Source organism: Styela clava, chromosome 1 (genome assembly GCF_964204865.1).
Source record: "Styela clava chromosome 1, kaStyClav1.hap1.2, whole genome shotgun sequence".
Lineage (NCBI taxonomy): Eukaryota > Metazoa > Chordata > Ascidiacea > Stolidobranchia > Styelidae > Styela > Styela clava.
In genome coordinates this window covers 29,942,597-29,960,438 of record NC_135250.1, presented here as the reverse complement: position 1 = coordinate 29,960,438, position 17,842 = coordinate 29,942,597, and the positions used below count along the sequence as shown (strand labels likewise).

Below are 17,842 nucleotides of genomic sequence, written 5' to 3'. Positions count from 1 at the left end.
CTTACTACTTACTGAATACAGCGCGAAACACCGCAAAGAGCGCAAAACAGAGGGAAACATCGCAAAACAGTGGGGGAACAGCGCAAAACAGGAGCGAAAGAGCGCAAAACAGAGGGAAACAGTGTGAAGCAGAAAAAAATTTTGCAATGAGTTCGGGGCACCTTGTTTTGAGTTGGAGTACCACGGCAGCAAATTAAAAACACAAACCAACGTATGTAGCCAGTAATGCTGTAATGGCAGGTCCGCCCCTGCTGGTGACACATTTTGGGTACCATAATTTAGAACATTTTCCATATGGATATGGTTGGCTTTAGGGTTAGGTAGAAAGGGGCCTCCAGAAGTATGTGCACCAAGATGGCGCACAACCTGAAAATAGTGTGTGTGTGTGTGTAGCGGGTTCAGGTTGTGCGACATATTGCTGCACATACTTCTAGACTCTAGAGCAGGGGTTCTCAAACTTTTAGTGTTGCGGAGCCCCTGAAAAGGTTGATTATTATTCGCGGAGCCCCAAAAGAAATGTCAAAATTGTAGCTTTCCGATAAATATTCCTGAGTAAGTTAAAAGTACTTAACTTAATTTAAATGCTAAACCTTTTTTTTAATGGGGTTAATGCAAGTCATAAATAAATCAAAATTTTAAAGATAAATTATATATACTCTTACTAAAGCTGTAAATTTGACACTTGACAAACATATTGATAAACTAGGGGTCGAATCTTTTCCCTTTTGAAATTTTCGGAAGACTCAAAAGGCCGCTATTAGCGTGCGCGATTGCATTTTGTTACAATCACCGATAGTTTTCGTCAGCATGGCATGTTTTTAAACATCTTTACGCCGGTGTTCATTCTCCCTAAATCAAAAATTTTCTTCGGCATATACATGTTTTGTTTCACAATGACGACGATAATTGCTTTTTTGTCCTCGTGGGGAATTATGAGTTCAATGTGAAAAATTTGTTACCATATAGTCATCGGCGACGAAATGCTAAAAATAATAATTAAGAATAAAGAGGTAAATCCGCAACTCAAATTTCTTGATTGAAAAACGGCATTCTAAAATATTAAAACTTAAAATAAAAGATCACACTATAAGTTTGGTTTTAGCAGACTCACGTCAGATTAAAAACGCTCTTATAGGCATTGTAAATCACAAAATTTGGTGTTATGTTGGGTTTTCTTTGGTTATTCATCGTATATATAGTACCTGCGAAATCGAAACACAGTCAATTGTGTGCGCGATTTACCTTTTTTTATTCTGAAACTACCGACGGAGCCGCATGCAAAATAAATTTCAATCGTATTTTGCCCAGATCTTGTGATTTTTTAAACGGCGATATCTTGCTTAATAATAATCTCGAGTGCAAAAGAACAAATCAAGTTTGACAAATTCCAAGATCGCAAAAATACGACTCCAATTTATTTATAGTTGGCAGTTTATCACGTATTTTATGTTATTTTAGAATAGTATTCTTTCATTTTAGTAATCCTAATAGTAATCTCGAATGAAACTTGTGTAACTATGAGTACAATTGAATTATTACGACAAGACACTTTAAATGCTCGCATCGGCCATACATTGAATATTTTACGCAACACAAATCTCGTTATCCATTTTTTATAATCGCAAAGAATGGTGCGCGGAAATTTCCGATTCAAATCCCCACCTCTTGAGAATCCTGGCTGCGCTCCAGCTTATAAATAATGTCATTTTTTAATTCCGCCTCTTTGCCATATTTCGAGGCTATATTGTTGTCAAATTTTATCAAAGCTGTTATTGCTTCTTTGAACAGTTACAAAACTAGTCATTATTTTGAAAAGTAATCGAATAGCTCGCGGAGCCCCTGGGTTTCTCTCGCGGAGCCCTGGGGCTCCGTACGGAGCACTTTGAGAACCTATGCTCTAGAGCAGGGGTTCTCAAACTTTTGGTGTTGCGGAGCCCTTAAAAAGGTTGACTATTATTCACGGAGCCCCATAATAAATGTTAAAATTGTTACTTTCCGAATAATATTCCTGAGTAAGTTAAACGTACTTTTACTCAATTTAAATACTAAACACTTTTATTAGGGTCAATAGAAGTCATAAATAAATCTCGTGGGGAATTATGAGTTCAATGTGAAAAACATGTTACCATATTATAATCATCGGCGACGAAATGCTAAAAATAATAGTTAATAAAGAGGTAAATCCGCAATTCAAATTTCTTGATTAAAAAGCGGCATTCTAAAATATTAGAACTAAAACTTAAAATGGAAGATAACACCATAAGTTTTTGTTTCAGCAGACTCACGTCAGAATAAAAACGCTGTTATAGACATCGTAAATCATAAATTTGGTGTTATGTTAGGTTTTCGGTTATTCATCGTAGTAACTGCGAAATTGAAACACAGTCAATTAATTATGCGCCTGGTGTACCATTTTTCCTTTCTGAAACTACCGACAGAGCCGCATGCACTAAAATAAATTTCAATCGTTCGTATTTTGCCAAGACCTTGTGATTTTTCAAACGGCGACATCTTGCTTGAAAATAATCTCGAGTGCGAAAGAACAAATCAAGTTTAACAAATCCCAAGATCACAAAAATACGACTCCAATTTATTTATAGTTAGCAGTTTATCACGCAGTTTATATTATTTTAGAATAGTATTTTATCATTTTAGTAATCCTAATAGTAATTTCGAATCGAACGTGAGTAACGATGAGCACAATTAAATTATTACGACAAGACACTTTAGAATTTAGATGCTCGCATCGGTCATGAATTGAATATTTTAGGCAACAGAAATCTCGTTATCCGTTTTTTTTAATTGCCAAGAATGTTGCGCGTAAATTTCCGATTCCAATTTTGAACCTCTTCCCTCTTAAGAATCCTGGCTGCGCTCCTGCCTATAAAAATAATGTCATTTCTTAATTCCGCCCCTTTGCCATATTTCGAGGCTATGTTGTTGTCAAATTTCATCAAAGCTGTTATTGCTTCTAGGAACAGTTTTAAATTAGCCAAGTCAGTATTTTGAAAAGTAATCGAATAGCTCGCGGAGCCCCTGGGTTACTCTCGCGGAGCCCTGGGGCTCCGTACGGAGCACTTTGAGAACCTATGCTCTAAAGCACCAAAAAGGTAGATAAAATTTCGCATGATGACCTATAATCCGGTACATAACCTTGTAAATTTACCGGAAATAGCGCCATAAAACCATGGCGAATGGCGCCGTGGTTCTTTCGTGGCAGGAGGTGGTAATGACTGCGTCTCCTGATTTGCGCTGTTCCCCTCTGTTTTGCGCTGGTTTCCCTCTGTTTTGCGGTGTTTCGCGCTGTATTCAGTAAGTAGTAAGACCTCTACTGGTAGTTACCGCAAATAATTTTTAGGAATTTATGATAAAGTATTTAGTTAAAATGAACGTACTCACTTACTTTCTTCTGACTGTCCACATAATTGAGCATAGCTTTTTTGTTTGTTTCCAGATGCAGGGCCGGCTGCTTTTCTCTTGTGCCTGTTTTTTTTTTTTGATGTTTCGTGTATTGAGTTGCCGTTTTCAATAAATAACTTATCTGAAATTCTGGGTCTTCTGATCTAACAAACACAGTAAGGCCCACAGCAACTGTGAAAGACGCCATAGGTAAGGATAGGGTAGGATTTACATATTTATCCCGGGGGGAAAGGAAAGCCGATAAGGCGGCTTAATCATATGGCGAACCACGGCCTCTCGCCCGGTTACCAGTCCAGGTCGGGTATGGGATTAGTTAGCCAGTTACCGTATTTGTTTTCGGAGGCATGGACTTGATGGTGGAGGAAGCCGTAACCGACCAGCGGTTACGTGAACCACCCTACGGCGGCGAGGAGTCCAGCAATCCTCTCGCACATAACCATCCCTGCATGGGATTCGAAGGGTAATCAAAGATGCGGTGGCGAGCGTATTCCTAACGTTTAGCACGATGCGCCACAACGCCGAGCTAAAAACTATTTGGAGAATTAGACTACATACAAACAGCTACACAAAATGAGTGAAATGACGCCTGATTATCTCTTTCTTGTACATGAAGTGGACCAATGGATGGTTTCGTTATTATGTTGTTGTTCTTGTTTGTATTTTTGTTCTTGTTGTTACCGCATGAAAAGAATAGCTTTTCTCATTAACCACTGGATCAACTGCTTTGTCCGGCTTCAACCAATACATGACCTCTCAAAATCCTAAATAGCCCTTAATTAATAATAATACCCCTCATAATACCATTAAATTATCGACTCATTTCTTTATCTTATTTATATGTTATATATTTATATTTATTCTCGTTTGCATCCACCTGTGGTACTATTTTATGCCATGATAGGCTTATATACACAAGGGTCGGGAGCCTAGATGCCTTTAATCGGTCTTGCACACTGACCCGCACAAAGCAATAATCAACCACTGTTATTACTGCTGAAATATTTTCGTTATTGTATTATGTTTATAATAATGTTGACTTTGTTTTGTGGCAATAATTCTCTCTCTCTGAAATTTTCAGTGGTTAAAAGTTGTATCTTTCGCTAGAAGGTTATCACTTTTATAATTTCAAATCTTTCTGTGGGCTCCAGTGTTTCCTCTAAGGTGTGCGCGCACACAGCTTTCAGAGGCTGCGCACACGCATAGATTTACTGCGCACAGACGTATTTCGATGTAATGTAAAAATGTTTTTTTGTTCTTTTTTCAGCCTTTATGTTTATTGTTATCTACTGATAACATATAGCCTTCACTAAAGCATTTACAATCTATAGAAAAACTTATTGAATAACCAAAATTTTCTTAATAAGCACACTTATTACCCGGTTAAAACGCCAAAATTTCTTCATTGGTTTTTGCACAAATATTAGTCAGTTCCAAAAAAGTGCGCACACACCAAAATTTCTGCGCACATATATCACAAAAAAAATAGAGGGAACATTGGCTCTATGTGATTCGTTTTCCGTTCTAAATTTGACGTGATGTCCTCTTCGAAATTATTATAATTTATTTGTCGTGGTTCAGCGACCTCCCTCATGCCCTCTTTTGCTATAGGAAAATCGGAAGTATTTTGACGGATACCGGTTATGTGAAAAGTAAGGTAGGGTGCTTTGTTTTGGTTTTAGTGTCCATGTATTTAAACATCGCTTTCTTGTTTATTACTGCCCATAGATAACTGACTGTGTAATCTTAAAGATCACGTATACACATAATTTGCAACTTCACAAGTTTAATAATAATAAAAGAATGATCGATATAGAATATATTTAAATAAAACAAATGCAGAAGAAATTTACAGCATATAAGGTACACAGAAAATCAACACATTAGCTATTCCTAGCCTTATTGTCGGGCAGGCATATTACAAAGAGTAGTGCACAATACATTTAGGAGCTATTAGAACTAGGGTATTGTGCATTAAACTGCAGGTCCGTATATTTATATGGCATTTGCCATAAAAATGCTTGAACGAAAGTAAAGCCTGATGTGAATTTGCTATGAATTGTGTCTTAAATAGAATTAATATAATACACATAAAAATTTCATGTTGCATTTCGAATTTTATAAAAAAAAATCATAGTGTAGGAATTTGGCAACGGTCGCGTAGGCCGTAAAGTGTTAGCTCGCGTTAGGGAAAATGATATATCACAAACAGAACAAAAAGGAACCTTCAGAGGTATGCGCACCAAGATGGCGCACAACCTGAACATAGTATGTTTGTACCGGTTAGGATTTAGGTTGTGTGACATCTTGGTGTGCATACTTCTGGAACACCACAAAAAGAACAACAAAAGATAACTTGTCCAAAGACGTAGCCAGGGGTGGGGGATGATCCTACATAGCATTTTTATAGCTTGAATCGATCTTTAGACCCCTAAGACTCTTGAAAAGCTACGTTTTCCAAACGCGCTAGCTGTTACGGTCTAACTTGTCAATTAGAAATTTCGGACCTCCTGAAGTATGCGCACCAAGATGGCGCACAACCTGAATTCAGGATGTATACCAGGTCAAGGTTCAGGTTGTGCGACATCTTGGTGCGCATACTTCAGGAGTACCGAAATTTCAAACCCCTCCCCCCCATTTGAAAATTACTGGCCACTTCCCTGTACTTCCGATCAATTCATTTCTGCGGGCCAAGTACTCGTCCTTCTTCTATGCTGTTCCGGCGAATATGTACGCAAATGATTCTATAGCAAGAGTAAAGATAGCAGACCAAGCCTTACAGAAATATATTTGCGTTAGTGTGCGGCATGAATCACTAAAATCAGGGGCGTCTCTAGAGGGGAGCATATGGTCGGCCGCTCCAGGCAGCACGTTGTAGCGGTGAGTTTGTTACTTAGTTTGATAATTAAAATTGAAATAATACAAACATTTTTACTCTTACTTGACCTTTAGTTTATTAATTCTCATGTATAACAACATCTATATTTTGTTTATCTCCCAAATTATTTTTGGAGTCAGGTATAGGGGGCATCAGTATCACAAATTCGCCCCGGGCATCAGAAAAGTTTGACACGCCCCTGCAGAGAAACTAAAGACATATTCCTAAATTTCGTCCGGAGCAAGTGATAACCAAGTCTTTAAACATTGAATTCTCGCCTACTGTAGGATGGATAATAATTCGTTGTTACTGTGTCGTATGGTCCTTGGTATTTGAAGCTGTCAGCTCTCGTCACGTGACTCGATACCGTTCTCACGAAAGGACGAGGATCTGAATATAAAATAATGTATATAAAGTCTTGAAATCTAAAATTGCGAAGGGAATTTATCGATACCATGTATTGTTTTGGACTCACAGATGTATTAAATGAAGTGAAAATACTTAAACAATTACTGATTAAAAAAACAACAAACCTGGTTAAGATATATTGAGAACTGACTTCATAACGAAATTGCAATGATTTTTATGGACACCCATATGCTTAAACTCAATTTGGGGCATCTATTCATAATCAGAGGCGTCTACTTAATTTCTGACACAACGTTCAGATTCTATCATAACGAAGGCCAAATCGTTCGATAGATCTGAGAAATATTCCATCGTTTCCATAAAGCATTTGTGTATGCAGGAAACAAAGCAATGAAAAGCAGGTCTAAAAATGCTTTAGAAAAATTTCACACAGTAAACACAGTACCATGACATAACTTTTGTCGCTGAATTTTTTTTCTCTCGTTAATATAGGGGTATTAGGGGTCGAGCGACACTACAGTTTTGCCCGCCTGCTCCCGAGTATATTTTCCATTAAATGTTTCTATTTCTACTGCAGTGAGTAGTGAGTACCTTAAAATGTATTGGAAAATGAACAAAACAGAACAGCAACGAATACTTACAATTTAGTCGTATTTCTGTGTCTCTCATTTCTCTCTGAAATAAAGTAGGGTATGCTTACGAAAACTACATATATATACAAATTTTTGTACTCCCGTAGTGTGTGTACCAGGTTAATTCTTCTGATTTTCCATATTTTAATTCTATTATGAGTTCAGGGGACTGTCTGTGTTAGCCATGCAAATATTCCCCTACCCATGGGCTTCAGTCCCTTTACACAACTTGATGTAAAATAGGCGAACAAAATTAGTTACCTCCATATCGGTACACACACTTCCGGAGCGCCCTAAAAAGATAATATTTCGACATAGCAGTCTCTTAAGTATGAATAATTCTAATTCAAAATCCTCACAAATAGAATTAGCATCTTGATTCTTGAATATGCCACTTTGGCACAACTCATACCGAAAGTCGACAAATACTGGTTTAAAAGCCTTTTGCTCTGTCTTTGGCAGTCGATGTCATAAACCGTACGCGGACCAAAGCAGCACGGCTTGGATGTCTGAACTTTGTGCTTTATATGACAAAAAATACTTAGCCTGGACCTGACATGGCCAAAATACAGCCTGTTGGGTATTTCAATCTGGCCCGCCAGATGCTGCCATAACCAAACTAAAACCAAATTTTGCTGTTTTAGCCAAAAAAATAGTTCAAGGAATTTGTTAAATTAAGTTCAGTTTTGGTACGATGCTTATTGTTTTCCATCTTTGCTTTTGTATCACTGTAAGTATGACTCATGAAATGTTTTCATGAAACCTTTTACGTCACCCTTTCATGGTCCGCGAGTCTAGATGGGCAAAATCATTGGATCTTGGTACAAAAATCTTGTCCACTCCGGGTCTGTCAACTTCAGAAATCGTATAGCTAGCACTAACCTTCTGTACGCAGCAGAAACAAGTCCTAGTAGCTGCACAACCAATCCCGAAATGTGTGATGCAAAGTATGAGCTCACAGAACGAGGCGGCAACCAGTATCAACAGTGGAGGAATAAGTTTTGTGTCTTCATCATACATCGATATAGCGATCGGTTTCTGTCGAAACAATGAATTGATAAACTGTATACCCGTGTCGATAAGACGGCTTTATCAAATGACAAACCACGACCTCTTGTCCAATTACCAGTCCATGTCGGGTATGGAATTAGTTAGCCAGTTATTTGTTCCAGATGCATGGACTTGTTGGTGAAAGAAGCCGCAACCGACCAGCGATTATGTAAATCACCACCTTACGACGGCGAGGAGTACAGCAATCCTCTCACACATAATTATCCCACATGGGATCCGAAATGCGAACACACTGAATCAAGGTAAACATAGGAACCATTTGTCTAACGATATTCTCATTCGAAGCGAAGGTGTATCTCAATAATTATTACTATCTAACATTAACTATTTGGGTACAATTTCCATTTTCAAGTTTTGAAACAACGCAGGGCATCAACTCTATAATTATACTTTAACACAATTGATAACTTCCTGCGTTTTTAAACTGTAAGCATGTGTTAACACTTCAATACAGTACGTAATTATAAGGTTCGAAATAATTTAGTAACTTCAGGCAAACTTATGTTGAAGCCGTGCAAAGGTTATATATGACGTTTTTAACACGGTATAGTATTTCTCCCATAGCTTCTAATTTTTCACAAATTTTTATAAATTAAGTGGGGAATGGGGGTCTTTTGTACTAAGACCCCGCCACTAATCCAAAAATATGAGATTGAGAAAAAAAACACGTTTTAAAATAACAAACCAGTAATTATTCAGTTGAGGTTACGAATGATTTGATAACTTGAGTTTACAGGACGATCTATATTCCTAACCCAAACCAACTAGATAATCTTTAATTTTCTTGTTTTAAGCGTTTTACTCCGAGCTATATGAGTAATAACTACTAGAGATGTACCGATGTATCGGTATCAGCAATATCGGCCAATTTTTCGGTATCGGTATCGGCTAAGTTTAGACCGATATTTCCGATATATTTAGCTTCTCAATATGATTCAGAATGTTTTAAAAAATAGGTTAGAATACTATTCTTGAAATTGATCCGAAATAATGTGCACTATTAATAATGCTCAAAGACTATTGTTTTAAACCGTCTGCCCTGCACAATTGAGGTGATAATTACATAGTATCGGAATATCGGTATCGATATCGGAATATCAGTATCGGAATATCGGTCGTTTTCGGATATCGGCGTATCGGTATCGTTTTTTTTAGCTGGTATCGGTATCGGCAACAAAAGTGGTATCGGTACATCTCTAGTAACTACAAGGCAAGAAGCTATATTTATTACTTGGACCGAAATCTTCGACATTGCCTGCCCTCTGTGAAATTGGCGGGTATAGAAAGTGATCATTAAATTTTTAGCCTACACGTTACCACCAAAGTTGAGTCTAACGCATGGTGGTCCAAGGTTGTTAGCTCCGCGGGCCACAAAATCATTTTGGCATTGGTCGCGGGCCACAATTGTACCAGGAATAGGTAAACAGTGCAATACAAGACAAGAGAGCTATGCTCAAATATATGGACACGTAGCGCCACCCAATGGCAATAATTTTGATGACGTCATAGCGAGAAAAAAAGTAATAGCCTTCTGGAGAAAAATTTTATCTTCAACCACTGAAAATTTCAAAGCAATTGGTCCAGTATTCGAAGAGAAAAGAGATTTTTTAATGATAATGACAAAAAAAATAACAATAACAACAAAATTTTGAAACTAAACGTGTCCAACAAGCACTTCCATTGTGTAAACACATAGTTATCAGACATTACCAACTTAGGCTAATGGAATCCGCATTCAATTTTTAGTTTTCTATCATGCCTATATTGTTAGCAAATATTCCCGACCAAAACGATAGAAATTCAGGTAACAATTTAGACTGCCCATCACATCTTTAACTTGCTAGTTGCTTCAGCTATAGCCATCATACTAGTCAATTCAGTCACAGTGGTGATAACAACAATACGTCAAACGATTTTTCTGATTTATTTTATGGGAAGCAATTTAAAATACGATATTTTGATTACTCTCCGAATGCGGCGCGGGCCAAATATAATGAAGCGGCGGGCCACATGTGGCCCGCGGGGCTGGGTTTGGACCACCCTGGAGACTCTAACGATTTAAGAACATGTTTATCATGGCAAAGAAATACCGTGCACATTACGTGATCTTATGACGATTTTGTATCGATTATCCCATAATTTGTCTAATTTTTGGCATCGTGTAAATGGCAACTTCGTTCACACTATTGATCAAACAACCAGCAACGAATATGTCTAGATTAAATTGTGCTGACCGCTTTTTTTGAATCAACAGTAGGGATTTTTATTCGACTTCAATTAACCTCGAAACGTATTATATATGTCACCATTAGAAGTAATGAGTCGGAATAAAATGCTTGTTACTTGTTCTACACGAAATGCATTCATTGCGAAGTGCTTATGATATATAAATATTTAAAAAAAATGCTTCAATGAACTGATTTTGCACACTGGGTCAAAAAAATGTTGTCATATTTCTACATTCTTAATGTAAAAAATGGTAAGATATTTTTTGCTCCCCCTGTGTATACCTGAAATGTATGTGTGGAACAACTTTCGTACCACCGTTTCCATGACAACCTGAAAATTCAAAGTCTAATCATACGCTGAAGCAGTCGCAGCCTTTTTCTTTCAAGCGACCCGAATTTTTTTTTTAAATGAATTTTATAAAATCTTGCGACTCACGGATAGGCTCAAATACTGGCAAAGGAAATTCCCTGGCGACCCATTTTGGGTCGCGACACATGGGCTGAGAAACACTGATTTTGCATTATCTATAACCTTTTCAAAAGAGAAAAGTAGGGAGTGCACAAAAAATTCACAGATAAAAACAATAGCATATTCACCATTCTCTCGATCATAAACAATCTTGCAAAATAGGCGTTGCAGCAGATGACAACAGATCCACCGAGGAATGATAAAACTGCGAACACCATGCTGGCTATTACCTGGGAAGTTGATAAAAAAAAAAATTAAAATTAAAAAACAGCCTACTTCTACAGTGCGAGAGTGAGAAACGAAAATGAATTGGTGATTTGGGTTATTGGAAGATATTGTGGATATCTAGACGAAGGTATGTCATAATTTTCGAGATATAAGTTACTGGGTAAGGTGATGCTGGCTATTACTCAGAATGTTAAAAAATGAATTTAGGTTCGAAAAAAGCACCCCGAGACTACCAGTTATACTGTGCGATATTGGAAAACGAAAATGAATTATTTGGTGATATGGGTGATTAGAAGATATTGTGAAAATCTAGACAAAGTTAAGTAATAAATTTGAGCAATAAGCTGTTTGGTAAGGTGGTTAAAGTATCGGGCATATGTTAGCTATTTAAATTAACATTCGGTCTTCCGAGCATCGATTTCCTTGTTTATATCCGTGTCAATGACCTATCATCAATAGGGTCAACAAAAACGACACGTGGTTGTATATTTATAATGAAAATGATGGTTTTGAACATGTTGACCTAAACCAGTTTCGAAGCGCCAACTCTCCATAACACTCTCAAAAGTGGTATCGGGAATTTTGCAATGGTATAGTATAGGTTGGATTGTTTTGGGGTCAGGGGTAGGGGAAACAGCGCTACTCTCGGAGTGCGCATGTGTAGTCTCACAGGTACACATACGTACTTAAACTAGGGTCACCATATTTGAAAAAGCAAAATTCCGGACAGTTCATGACTACTTTCATGACCTCGTAGTAAAAAATATGCGCACGGTACGAAATAACAATGTTCTTTATTAGCAGTGTGCACAGTACGATTGCAGATGCAGTAAAATTCCGGATTTCGGGCATTTGAACATTTTTTAAATTCTTCCCGGACGCAAAATTTAACCCTAAATTCCGGAATTTTCCGGACGGTATGGCAACCCTAAGTCTTATACAGAAGTCGAATTCTTATTTTTCAGTGGAAATATTGCAATATTCTAGAAATGTGTAATACATAACTTACGTGGCAATATTTTCCAGTTCCCGCTGATAAAATTGCAAATATTCCAGCAAATAAAAACTGTAAAAGAACAGCAATTTATAAAACTGAGTATAGTGAAATAACTGAAATGTTTTGAATCAGCTTGCGTTGGGCTATTTACTCTTAATTTTGTTAGTAATTGACAATTCACTCGTAAACCATCATATTTTATGAATTTATTCAAGAAAGTTGAAAGGTTCAAACCACAGTAGCTATCAATGCTTATACGCCATATATATGATATGCGCAGTATCGATTTTCTTTTCCTTCGGAATAAATCCTTGTTTGCGTTCGCAACGAAAAACGTTGAAATTCATGCTTCATAAAACAAATACTTGGCTAACTAATTGCGTGCCCGACATGTACTGGTAACCGGACCAGAGGCCAAGGTTCGTCAAATGATTAAGCCGTTTGATTAGTTCTCCTTTCCCTCAGGATAAATCCTATCCTAAACAAGTCGAATAAAAAAGTCTAGATTATAGACTTACCAGTGCGCCCGCCCATATTCCTGGAGCGATGCTTGGATAATAAGCCATCCTGTTGATGTAGAAGACGACCGCCCCTCCTTCAATCACGATTGAGATGGTGGCGATTATAATATGAATGAACTGAAATTAGAAAAGAAGAATAAATATGGTTGTCTGGTTTACTTTTGTGTGAGTATTCGTAAATCCCTTTAGAGTCGTTTCCGAGTCAGTAAATGTGACGTAAGTATATTCATGGCTACGCCACTGATACGTAACAAAACGTCGTACAACCATATAGCAGGGGCGTGCGACATTTTTAGTCGGTCTGCCATATTACCAACTTCAGATATCTACTTTGGGCCACACAAAAAAAAATATTAGCAGGAGTGACAAAAGAAGAGAATTCAGAACGACGAAAGCATTAACGCATCGACAAGAGCAACTGAAGCGTTTTTATTCATGCGAGCAAGCGCCTTTTCGAACATAAAATGTTGGATTAGGGTTTTTATGCTTGATGGAAAAAACAAGGGACACACTAATGGCTTGGCGGGCCGGCTTGTGGCCCGAGGGACGTCTGTTACACATTCATGTTCCACTTAGATTCCATAGCTTTGGAATCAAAATGGTCGACCATAATTTTGCACAGAGATGAGTCTCATTTCCCTATTTTTAGTGAGTGAACGCAACTCTTGAAATTTCAGGGTTTACCCAAAATTTGTACGAAAGTAAGCCTCCTTTACTTCTGTGTGAGTGCACATAGATCTTGGGATTTCAATGATTGTCGGTAACTTTGCACAAAGTCGAGTCTTCGTTCCTTCTGAGTGACTGCGCGTGACCCGGCTTCGATCAAATTCTCTTTGAAATAGTTTATTTTGACTTTTTCGAATTCCACAAAAGATCGATCTAAATTCTGATTAGATTCAAGGTCGCACAGCTGTGAAAAAAAATCTTTTAAATTTAGAAATAATTGTGTTTTTTTAAGTCACAAATTGCGCGAAACCAATAAGAATGCGAAAGTGATTATGTCGTCGCATCGAAACCGCAGAAACGTTATCAGTTCCGGTAATTTGATGAAGCGTTTTTTTGTTTGCTATGACGTCACCGAACGTTCTGCGGACGCACATCAGCCGATTTCGTGCTTTGCGTTTGCCGGTGGATCTAGTCTAGTGCTTACCGAAAGTGGGAAGTTTTTTATGCCGAAAAGAAGACTATGCTATGATTTTCGGAAATTGGCAAAATGGCTCTACGTGTCCATGTATTTGAGCATAGCTCTCTTGTTTTTCAATGGCATTTATAACAGGTGTGTTTTGTGCACAGTGACTAAAAATATTACGCGTTTGCTGTCCAAATGTTTTTAATCGTTGTGAGGACTTGACGAAAGATATAATTTTGAGATTCGTTTGCAAGTTGATAATATTCACGGGGCGTATATTCAGTTCTTTGCATTGATTAATTGGAAACGTTTAGTGGCCATAACGATCGTTTCAAAATTTTGTTGTTATTGTTATTTTCTTTCGTCATTATCATTAAAAAATCGCTTTTCTGTTCGAATACTGGACCAATTGCTTTGGAATTTCCAGTGGTTCAAGATTGATTTTTTTGCCAGAAGGCTATTATTTTCATTTATTCCTGAATTTTCTATGAATCTTATGAGATCTAATATTTCATCCAAAATTGCGCTGTATTAATTTTTAATTATGGGAACACGGTTTTTAATCCGCCAAGCGTGACGGCTGACTGTGAAAATTCTTGCGACTGAAAACCCGGAACTTTTTGAGGGTACGGTACCGGTAACGTCAAAGGTAAACCCTGCTTCGCTCTAGTCCACGTGTCCATATATTTGAGTGTCGCCCTCTTGTTAAAACGATCCTGGGACATCATACCGGGGACAATATATTATGAAATATTCGACCATTTCGCTTTACAAGCAAGTCTCGTATGACGGTACCCGAATATTTCAGTAATCAAGGACGCTTTGCACAAAAGTTATGCTCTTTCTAGAATATCAATTCCAATTGACCAGGAATATTTTTTTACTGAGATCACCCTGTGCAAGAAGAACAGACTTTTTGGTTAAGGTGTGCCTCTCAAACTGGGGGCTTAAATCCCCCTATAGGGCCACGGCCAAGGACCTCCACAAAGTAGCATTTGCATTGACCACATACATTTAACGTGAATAAGCTATAATACATTTATTTTTTTTGCTTACGTTTGTTGTCTTTTGATTATCTATCGCGGCGCATAAAATACCTGAAACTAAATGATGAAAGGTTCCATTACATTTGAACCCACGTACATCTGAACCCACGACAATTGCACCTGCATACTATTGCACCTATGGAATTTTTTTGTTTTACGGATATTTGAACCCATACTAACCCTAACCCATGGGTTTTAGCACCCGCATATAGATTGAACCCGCGGGTATACACATGGGTTCAAATGTACGTGGGTTCAAATGTACGGTCACCATGATGAAAACACCAAGGGTTTTTCGGATATGATAGGATTTAAGGATTTACATATTTATCCCGGGGATGAGAAAAATCAATAAGACGGCATAATCAAATGTCGAATTACAGTATTAGGTAGCCATTAATTTGTTTTCCTAAGCATGGACTTGATGGTTACGTGAACCACCCTACTCACGCACGACTACGATCCTCTCGCGTATAACAATCTAGGCATGGGATTCGAACCTGCGAACTCACGCAGGGTAATCAGAAGTGCGGTGGTGAGCGTATCCCTAACCCCTAACACGATGCGCCACTCCGTCACATCTTTTTATAAAACCAGGGCCTTTATTCACATATTTGAGCCCAACTTCAAAATCTATAAATTAACTTACCCCGATGGCTTTAAACTTCACTGTATATTTATCCGAAATATTCTTCGGCAAATAAAGTCGGTAAACGTCCACGGGTGCAAATAAAGGCATTTTGTGTGTTTAACTGTTAAGTTTATAGGCTTTACAACTGAATAAAAATATGGAAGCATATTGTTGTTGAATATAACAGAGGTTCCAAAACTGGGGCTGGCTTGGCCCCCAAGGGTGTCACAAAGCAGCCGAAAGGGCCCACGATGCTGGTCACAAAACTGGGTGCTCTCGAAGTATGCGAACCAAGATGGCGGACATCGGAACGTAACATGGGTAACAGGTTAGGGTTAGGCGATAATTTTTTTCCAATTTTCCTTATTTTAGTCCTATTATCAGTTCGAAGACTAGCCAAGAGCCTCCCGTAGTATTTATACCTAAAATTATGGCCTAACCCTAACCTAGTACACATATTACATTCCGATATCCGCCATCTTGGTTCGCATACTTCGGGAGCCCCTAAAACTGATTTTACTTTTTTTCCCTTACAAGAAAACTTCTTGATTTTCTAGTTTCATTGGTTGAAAAGGTTATTTCAAAGAGCGTTCTTGCTTTGTTGTTTATGAATTGTTTGAACATAATGGGATTTGGAATCTACCAATCAAAATAACACTTTAAATACCACTGGAATGATAAACAGGGGCCATGAGTGCTTAAACCCTCCGGTAGGGTGCTACGAGTCATAAATAGCGATGGCGGAATCGAGTCCGGATTCGATTACAGAATCGATTCTTCACAGAATCGAGTAGCATCGATTCTTGAGGTTAAAACTTGGATTGAAAACAATATTTAACGTTTTGTGGCAATTCCTTCACATATATGTGTAAACTGTTTCACTGCTATGTTGAGTTGCTACGACGCCGCAAACTTCACTATGTATTTATTTTTCGCTAAAAGGCCTTTACGTTTGATTATTTTAAAAATCTTTGTGGGTTTTGAGGGATTCGTTTTTTGTATGATCATGTCTCTTGTGACAAATTGGATACAAATACTACTTAGTTTTGGCTTTTTTGTCCGTCCAGATTATGAACATCGCTCTCTTGTTTGATTTCATATGGTATTGCTTAGGTGAGTATGTTTTCTCGGAAAGATATGTCAAGGAATCGAGATTCGGAATCGGAATCGAAAATTTAGGAATCGGATGAGAATCGAATACTTGTAAGTAGTCATACTTGGCATCCTTAGCCATAAAAGGCTGGGAACCACTGCGCTAAACCATCGGATCTTTTTTTTCCTTTCATGTTAGCAAAACAAACGCAGAATTGGTCTGACAATTGTTATTATCCGATATTTAACGACAAAATGAGGGTAATTAGACGAGAATTATAAAAATCAGCTTTTATGGTTCAATTAAAAAAGAAAAAACATTTCAAAAGGGGCGTGTTGTGGGCTGAGACAAGAGTGATAAACATCATGCATGGCCAAATATACCCAATAATTTCTTTCAATTTCGATTTCTTGATCTACAACCTAAAGAACTCATAACTAGAAATGAAGGAAATATAATTTTTTTTAATTGAAACTGATGCTTTATCTATACGAAACCCTTCTGAAAGATCGCTTTTAACTCTCTTAACAACTTTCCTTCTACGTTCAGTTTATATGTCTCCAGACTGCTTTTAAACAAACTTGCCTTTGTAGGGTATATATTACAGATCGGATATTCTCGAACTGGGATCGCGACCCCATAGGGGAGCGTACAACGAACTTAGGAGTCGCAGAGAATACACAAATTTCACATGAAATACTTTATCTCTTGTACTTTTTGAAATTGATTCGAAACACAATTATAAAAAAAGGGGGAAATCTCACGATTTCAAAAAAATAAATAGGATCAGAGAAGCGACACCCTTGCATAAATACGCCGACCTGACAGCTGTCGCAAAAAATTTTAATATATTAGAAAGGGTCAAGAACATAGAAGTTTGGGAAGCCCTGCTGAAGATGATATACTCCATACTCATTGCATTATCTGGTAAAACAACAAATTCTCGTGTAGAACACATAAGTGTCTCATAACTCACACCTTCAAGGGCTCTTGAAAAATTTTTGAAATTTGTTACATCAATAATACCATCGGTATGAGTGTGCCAACTTTATACATGGAGGTCTTTTCTTATAATATTGTTTGAAGCTTTGATTCAGAATAAGGCTTTCTACAAGCAGCTACTGATATGCAAG

The 17,842-nt window shown here is 37.7% G+C and overlaps 1 protein-coding gene across 1 annotated transcript; it reads right to left on the bottom strand.

Moving 5' to 3' along the window:
• Positions 1 to 5,211: 5,211 nt before the first annotated feature.
• On the bottom strand, positions 5,212 to 15,767 carry LOC120334786 (uncharacterized). The gene is made up of 7 exons (XM_039402293.2): positions 15,635 to 15,767; positions 12,808 to 12,927; positions 12,302 to 12,358; positions 11,193 to 11,294; positions 8,179 to 8,334; positions 7,306 to 7,339; positions 5,212 to 6,685 (listed from the first exon to the last, which is right to left on the bottom strand). Exons 1-7 carry the CDS (start codon positions 15,722 to 15,724, stop codon positions 6,555 to 6,557), a joined length of 690 nt encoding a protein of 229 aa, XP_039258227.2. The 5' UTR covers positions 15,725 to 15,767; the 3' UTR covers positions 5,212 to 6,554.
• Positions 15,768 to 17,842: the final 2,075 nt, after the last annotated feature.